At 40.4% G+C, this 8,878-nt stretch overlaps 1 protein-coding gene across 1 annotated transcript; it reads left to right on the top strand.

Annotated features, from left to right (window-relative positions):
* The first annotated feature begins 241 nt into the window (after positions 1-241).
* Positions 242-5,861, top strand: LOC126395992 (tumor necrosis factor ligand superfamily member 15-like). The gene is made up of 4 exons (XM_050053794.1): positions 242-556; positions 1,218-1,272; positions 1,555-1,593; positions 5,452-5,861. The coding sequence occupies exons 1-4, from the start codon at positions 242-244 to the stop codon at positions 5,859-5,861; spliced, it is 819 nt and encodes a 272-aa protein (XP_049909751.1).
* The last annotated feature ends 3,017 nt before the right edge of the window (positions 5,862-8,878 follow it).

Genomic DNA, 8,878 nt, shown 5'->3' with positions numbered 1-8,878 from the left:
AAGGATTTATCTTTGAGAAAAACTGATGCTTTGCTCTATGACTGGGGTGTAACTAAGATAAAACCTATTCACATGTTTTGGACACTGCACTTGGATTTGCCCTCTGGCCTCGTGCTCCTCCTCTTTCTCCTCTCCCTTCCCATCAGTATGAATGGACAGATGACATCATTCCCAAATGAGGATTTTGGTGTAGGCGGTTGGCTACAGCCCCACTGCTCAAGAAGCAAATATAAGACTCAGCATGTGCTATCGGTACACAGCTTTTATGAGCAGCCAGTTCACAGACACTATGACAGAGATCAGACTGGCGGCCATGGGACAGAGCCTCTTTGGGCACACTGTGCAAGCTCAAGCTGCCTGTGGGGATGCAGTGACAGATATTGGCCAGGACGAGTGTGTGCTCATTCTCATCAACCACTGTCGGGACATGAAGCAACAGGAAACGCGGCTCAGACTTACCACTCTGCTCCTGCTCCTCAGCTGTACAGCACTGTACATTTTTACCCTCTGTACTGATTTGGGGAAACGTGAAAACTCTGGATCTGGTGCACAAGAGGTAACTTCCAGAAGTTTTACTTTATGTCCTAAGTTTTACATGTCTTCTTAGAGAGCTTTGGTTCTGTTTGCATGTTGATGATGTAAGCATGTAAACCTCATTGTCAGCTAATATGTAATATTAGGATATACTACTCCATGATCAACTTTTTTGGCTGATTGAAAGTTGGCACGATCTATAGTATACTGCATCAGTATTAAATAACAGTGATAAGAGAGGGGTTGCTATAGAGTAAGATGTATGAACTTGAGTACTTGTGCCATAAGATCTTTTAAGGGATGATAATATGTCTATGAAAATGTAAAAGATTAACACATTTTTATGAGAACTACTTAATTAACTGCATCCTAATATCATCATCAGAGACAACAAATCTTCCAGTCACTTACACGGAACAGAATATATCTCAGTAGAAACAGAGGATTCACACATATTTACTCACTGATTATGATGACACAGTTTTCTCCCATACAACCTGTTGCCTCCACATCTCAGTTTTTTACTTGCAGTTTCCTGCAGATATCACTGTAAGGACATTATGTGTGGACTCACTTTATGCTCTCAATAAGCATTCATATTCCATATAATGGCTACGATTTAAGAGAGTCTTGCAGTCATAATGTCATAGTGAAACTAAAAATGTGTTCTCCTTGACTCCTAGAGTGCAGCTGAGCAAAGTCCAGCCTATTCCAAGCAAGTCAGAGAGTGCCCTGCAGGTATGCTGTGTCATGAACTCCACATTTAATGAAATTGAGTGTCTATGGAAGTGGGAGGATTTTATTTACAAGTTATAGTTTACAAGTTTTGGTAATCTTAACCTCTCTCTACTCCTAAAAGCTCCATAAACAGATGGATCTGATTTTGTGTCCTATTTTGCACTTAAGGCAGCGTTCTCATGCTTGAGTTGCTTGACACAGATCAGGGTTTTACCTGAAATACTGTGAGCAAACAAGCAGCAGTGTTTTGAACCTCTCCCCCCTCTCTTTCTCAATCCACAGATCCTGAAAAAGACTTCCAAAGACTGCACATTGATCTCAGTAAGTGTTTAACATTATGTTAATGCTAGTTTTAATTCCTTGTTATACTTTCATGTATTTTATTCATTTGTAGTAAATTCCATGTGTAAAAGTGACACATTTTTTTAAACTGTGTTTTTATTGGGCTTTTTCCTGTTATAACAGATATTACGTATGAATAAAGTGGTCTTGACGGCTCTTTAGCCCCTCTCCTGTTTTCGTAAACCTAAATAGCAGTGGAATCTCCCTCTCTAGGCAAGCTATTGATCCAAACTCCAAAAAAGAAAAATGTCTCAGAGGAAAACAGAAAGCTTAATAGTGAGTGGAAAAATTTCTTTGCTATAACTGCCAACACAGCACTGTTTAATAACAAAATAATCATAACTGACCCTCTGGAGAGTAGCCACCTTGTGCAAAAACATGTAGCCTAAATGTATGCTCATTTAGAGCTATTACTAATATTGATAGGCTAATATAATATAGGCTAATTTAGACCTCAATGGCTGTGTTCCTTCATTATAAAGCACAAATACGTATTGCAACTATAGACAAATTACAAAAAAAAATTAGCTTGGCTTTTAGTAGCAAAAGTTGCTGACCCTTGTCGTAAACCATCAAATGGCAAGGCAAGCAAATAAAAAACAGAAGAACTGAAACAGAGGTGACTTAACAGATATTACAGTAAATACAATGTACAGTAGTCTTGAAGTAAACATGGGCTACTACAATTTATCATCTTATTACAGTTGCCCCACCCCCACTCCAGTTTTCGGTTTTATTGATCATTATAAACATTTTGTTTCAAAAAGTCCATGAAGCCCCCCCCCACCACCCCCCCAGATATTTTAAAAAACTGCTAGCTTTCCTTTTGTACTATATGTCAGTTTTTCCATAGCAACACAGGCTGATTAATCCTTAATGCCGTAAAACTTCAATTGGTAGCCCGGGCTATTATTTGCTTAAATCACTGAACTCAACAGGCTTATATCTGGGACAGGCGTCTATATGAGATAGGCTTTTAATTCCTTTTACACAAAATTGTTGCTCATCAAAATAGGAAATCCAATCAAATTGTTTATTTGAACTGGTACGAATATAACTCATATGAAAAAAATAGACTTTGAATAACATGTCAATTAGGTGTTATGTTATGACACCAGTTTCACAGCACCCAAGGATAACAGCACCCGGCATACCGACGCATAACCACTTTATCCTGTTAAAACAATATTCATAACTTGGATTAATTCTCATAAAAACACTTGATTCTTTTGATTGGTGGACTGTTACAGACTATGGAAATACAAATAACTTACCGGGTAATCCAGGAATGGACACATATTCTGACTTTATGACAGCTTCAGAGGAAAGGAGTCACCACTTGTTTTTCTGTCATGCCGGTAAATCTGAATGAATTGTAGTCTTCTCTGGTGCTCATGGCTTTAGTATAATTAAATGAACCGATGTGAAGCAATTCCATATTGGCAAAAGTATGGAGGTGCCCCGGCAGACTAGGCCTAAGTCAGCCTAACTAGGGGCTGGTACAAGGCAAGCCTGAGCCAGCCCTAACTATATGCTTTATCAAAAAGGAAAGTCTTAAGTCTAGTCTTAAATGTGGAGACGTGTCTGCCTCCCGGACCGCAACAGGAAGATGATTCCACAGGAGAGGAGCCTGATAGCTGAAGGCTCTGGCTCCTGATTTACTTTTGGAGACTTTTGGGACCACGAGTAACCCTGCATTCTCAAAGAGCAGTGTTCTGGTGGAATAATATGGCACTATGAGCTCTCTAAGATATGACGGAGCCTGACCATTTAAAGCTTTGTACGTTAGATTTTAAATTCAATTCTGGATTTTACAGGGAGCCAGTGCAGAGAAGCTAAAACAGGAGAAATATCATCTCGTTTCTTAGTTCCTGTTAGTACATGTGGCGCTGCATTCTGAATTAGCTGGAGAGTTTTTAAAGACTTATTAGAGCTACCTGATAATAGGGAGTTACAGTAATCCAGCCTAGAGGTAACAAAAGCGTGGACCAATTTTTCTGCATCTTTTCGGGTCAGGATGGGCCTAATTTTCGCAATATTATGCAGATGAAAAAATGCAGTCCTTGAGGTTTGTTTTAAATGGGAGTTAAAAGACAAATCTTGGTCAAATATTACTCCGAGGTTTCTTACGGTAGTGCTAGAGCAATGCCATCTAGAGAAACTATGTCATCAGATAAAGAGTCTCTGAGTTGTTTGGGGCTAAGAACAATAATTTCAGTTTTGTCTGAATTTAACATCAGGAAATTGGTGCTCATTCAGGTTTTTATGTCTTTAAGACATTTTTGAAGTTTAGTTAATTGATCAGTTTCTTCTGGCCTTATCAATAAATACAATTGTGTATCATCCACATAACAGTGGAAATTTACAGAGTGATTTCTAATGATGTTACCTAAGGGAAGCATATATAGAGTGAATAGGACTGGTCCGAGCACAGAACCTTGTGGAACTCCAAAACAAACTTTAGTACGTAGAGATGATTCATCATTAACATGAACAAACTGAAAACGATCAGATAAATAAGATTTAAACCAGCTTAGTGCAGAACCTTTTAGGCCAATTAAATGTTCCAGTCTCTGTAGCAGAATTTGATGGTCAGTTGTGTCAAATGCTGCACTAAGATCTAATAAAATAAGTACAGAGACAAGTCCTTTGTCTGAAGCAATCAGAAGATTATTTGTAATTTTAACTAGTGCTGTCTCAGTGCTATGATGCACTCTAAATCCTGACGGAAATTCCTCAAATAAATTATCATGGAGAAAATCACACAGCTGGTTTAGATTAGATATTGGTCTATAGTTGGCTAACACCTCTGGATCCAAGGTGGGCTTTTTTAGAAGAGGTGTAATTACAGCTCCCTTAAAGGACTGTGGTACATAGCCTGTTAATAAAGATGTTTTGATCATGTCTTATATGTGAGTGTTAACTAAAGGTAAGACTTCCTTAAGTAGCCTAGTTGGGATGGGGTCTAAGAGACACATTGATGACTTAGATGAAGAAATCATTGAGGTCAATTGTTGAAGAGAAACCGGGGAGAAGCTGTCTAAATATATATTAGGTCTTACAGCTGTGTTTGAGGGCAGATTGGTTCTGTTTGTGGGCAGGAGGTCATGCCTCTAATAGTTAGAATTTTGTCATTAAAAAAGCTCATAAAATCATTACTGCTAAGGGCTAAAGGCATACAAGGCTCAGTAGAGGTGTGACTCTCAGTCAGCCTGGCCACAGTGCTGAAAAGAAACCAGGGGTTGTTCTTATTGTCTTCTAATAGAGCTGAGTAATAGTTTGCTCTGGCATTGTGGAGGCCCCTCTTATACATATTTATGACTTATATGTATGCGCGATCTAAACAGCTAACTAACGTTAGTTCAAGTGGGTAGTTAAAAATCTGGTTTTACAGATCCAAAGAACTTCTGTAATGATGAAGAACTTGGCAGTCAGACCAGGCATCTGACTGAGACAGGCCTTCTTTTCCCCAAAATGTGTAACCACGTTGGGCTAATAAAAGAGACTGATGCTACATGTGCACATATCTGTGTTTGTGTAATGGAATCCAGCACGCTCAGCTGGAATTTTTGGAGCACAAAACGAAGGCCAGATAAGTCTCATGGCATCACATGGAAAACACGCAGGCTTAACGATTGTATTTCATCAGAACTCCTCTGGTTTGATTGGGAGTTCTGAGTTTCAATAATGATTCTCTTAAGTTTCAAACTTTAGAGATTTGACTCTTTAAAAGCTGTTTCAACACAGTGAGAATTTCATAAATTATGATCTGACAAAATAGAGGACAAGATTTATTTGTCTACACGAAACATTTGGCATATGTTCCTCTTCCTACAGGGTCTTCAGGGCCTGCATATAACAACACTGGGACTGGATGCAACAAGATTCATGGCATCAAATGGAGTGCCAGCCTTGGTGAAGAATACCTCAAAGATAACAGTGCCATTGTGATTCCCAAGGAAGGCTACTATTTTGTCTATGTGAGGATTGCTTTAGGCTGCCACGATGATGATGGATCTGTAAACTTCAGGAGGTTCTATGCGGAGCTGTACAGCTGGAATATAGCTTACAACCAGTCTTTACACCTGATGGATGCCCGCGATGGTATCGTGTGTACCTCACAGCAGTTCAGGAGCGTGTTTATGGGGCAACTTTTTCACTTGTTGAAAGGAGATCATTTGAGAGTGTGCGTTGAGGAGGGCTACAAACTGATTACAAAATCATCATTTGGTGCATATCTCACATAGAGAACACGCCTTGATGAAAGTATGCCTGTGTGTGTGTGTGTGTGTGTGTGTGTGTGTTCATTGTCTCAGTCTCAATAATGTAGTAATTTTTCTTTTGTTAAAAAGCCAATTTTTGTCTATTTGTCATCACTCATTTCCAAGCTATGTTTGTTAGTATGTCCTATTTAGGTTTAAAATAACTGAGTGTTCAGGTTTGAAAGATAAACAGTTTATACAGATGGGTGATAAATTACAGGAAGCATCTTGGCAAGAGGTTGCTCCACTGTGCTGTTCTCCAGAACAGCTCCAAAGCTCCTGGCATAGAGTCTACTTGAGGGATGAACACCATTCTTCCTAAAGATTTGCAGTCATCTGTTTTGATTATGGTGGTCTCTGCAAAATCTCCCATGGGCATGAGATCTGGAGACTGCAAAGGCTATTTCATATAACTCACATCGGTTTCAACAGCAAGAGTAAACAGATGGTGAAACATCTTTACGCATTCATTCACCTCTCTCCTTTAATTTGTCACTGTTCTGAATATGTAAAGTATATATATATATGTGTATATGAACTAAGCACAAAAAGTAAGGACATTTGTGTTTGGTAGATTATTTCCTTTTTGTAACAATGGTTCTTGGCAATAAATCTTATACTGTTGGAAAGACTGTTTATTTCCCTTTTAAATGATGCCACATTTGGAAGGAACATGCATTTGTGGGATGAGCAGCAGAGCTGAGTATGTGGGTTGCGCCCATGAGGAGCCTCAGTAGCGTGTGGAAGAGCCATACACAGCCACAACAGCCTGGCACCTCCTCTTCATGCTGGTCACCAGCCTGGTCACGCTCTGCTTTGGGATGGCATCCCATTCTTCAACCAGCATTTGTCGCAAGTCAGCCAACGTGGTTGTGTTGGTCACTCTGGCACGAACAGCACGCCCAAGCTGATCCCATAAGTGTTCAGTGGGGTTGAGGTCAGGACTGCTGGCAGGCCATTCCATCCTCTCCACTCCCAAATGCTGGAGGTAGTCTCTGATAAACCCCTCTAAACTCTGTGGGGGCGAGCATTGTCGTCTTGGAGGATAGAGTTCGGTCCGAGACTATGGAGATATGGGATTGCCACTAGTTGCAGAATTTGTCTCGATATCGCTCTGCATTGAGATTGCCTTCAATAATGACAAGCCTTGTTTTTCCAGTAAGGGAGATGCTGGCCCACACCATGACACTGCCTCCACCAAAATATGTTACTCTATCAGTGCAGCAATCAGCAAAGCCTAAGTGCTGACAGGATGAGGAAACAGTCTTCTTGGGGTGCCGTCTTCTTGGGACAGCCACTTCGCTGACAGTCAGGCACCTGATTGCCAGCACCTGGGGGTACCAGAAGCTCAAAACAAGAGTGAATAGCAACAGCATTGGCAGAGAAGATTTGGCAAATTTTTCATGGGCGCAACCCACATACTCAGCTCTGCTGCTCATCCCACAAATGCATGTTCCTTACTAATGTGGCACCGATTAAAAGGGAAATAAACAGGCTTTCCAGCGGTAAAAGATTTATTGCCAAGAAGCAGTCTTACAACAAGGAAATAATCTACCAAACACAAATTTCCTTGTTTGAGCCATGGCTGCTCTCAGTTTACAACTGTGAAAGCTTTCTAAGTACGTTTGGAATGAAAAATGCGCTGTTGCTAAGACGAGATTAAAGCTGTTGTTTTGTTTTTCTGAGATAAATAATCCATTTGAGAATCTACAAAAATATTGTTTTGAACAATAATCTAACAAAGAGAACTGTCAGTTGCAATGGTAGGTTCACCCAACACGTTCTCCTTATGTACATGCTGTTGATGTTCTGGGATGCTGCAACTAATGCTGGGACATCAAAACCACATGCCTAGGTTTAGGCAACAAAGACACGTGGTTAAGTTTAGAATAAAGCATCACGGTTTGGTTCTATTCATATGGGGAGCGAACACTGGGCTCCGTGTGACAGCTAGGGGTTTGTTGGACCTATCCACCTCCCCTCCTGCCTGTCCTAAAGGGACCAAGGAGGGTATTGGCACATACAGGGACAGCAGCGTCCCACCATCCAACACCGGCACACAGTGAGGACAGAAACAGAGGGCTCAGCAGGGACAGAGCATCTGCTGCAGTAAGCAAACACGCTGTCTGCAGTCATCAAACAGGTGATGTGCTTACGTTCTAAAACCAGCTGCCGGCAATTTGACCAGCTGAGTTGCAGGTGACACCATCAGTCGGCTTGAGTCGATCTCAGACTGGCCAGTTCACACCGCTGCAACTTTTCTCTGCCACATTCTAATACGGTTCCATCGCATCACAAATCATTCGTCTGAACTGGGCTTTATATTATGTTATCACAAGCAGCATTTCAAACTGTCACCATCCAGAGGCGTTTCATATCACCGCAAAAAAGCTCTGTCTGGCCATATTACAAACTGACACCGCTCGGTTGCATGTTATACCACTGTGAAAAGTGACTTTTGGTGTCCAGTGTCTGATGCCGAAATCAGTGACAAAGGGAAGGTATCTGACAACTTTTGAATGAGAATCCGCTGGTTTTTCCAAATTACAAAACCATATTTACCCACTTACAGTGGGTCTCTGCAAAGTGTTAGAGATTTGTGATTATAATTACTTGTTTGTTTGTTTTCTCTAAATACTAAATACTGCTGCCACCCCAGTACAACAGAGGTGAACTGAATTTAGTTTGCTGTCACAGAAAGTTAAATTGTTAAAATTCTAAACACAGTTACTCAATACACATACCTCTGTCAGTAGTTTTCAGCGGAAACCATTCTCTGTCAGTGCACTGGGACTAGGGTTTCAGCAATATACTGTTTTCAAAGTATACCGTGACATAAATATTGACAGTTATCATACGGTGTACATTTGCTTATTTAAGATATTGAAAAAGAAAATGCAACTGGAGTTCTTTTCAAATGGGAGACTCTTTACACATACTTCCATTAAGTTTCAATCATAGTATTAAAACATTTGTTCAACCAACAATAATCCTTTCATTTT

This window comes from Epinephelus moara, chromosome 9 (assembly GCF_006386435.1).
Source record: "Epinephelus moara isolate mb chromosome 9, YSFRI_EMoa_1.0, whole genome shotgun sequence".
In the NCBI taxonomy this organism is placed as follows: Eukaryota; Metazoa; Chordata; class Actinopteri; order Perciformes; family Serranidae; genus Epinephelus; species Epinephelus moara.
Note: the sequence above shows the minus strand (reverse complement) of the source record. Positions and strands in the feature narration are given on the sequence as shown.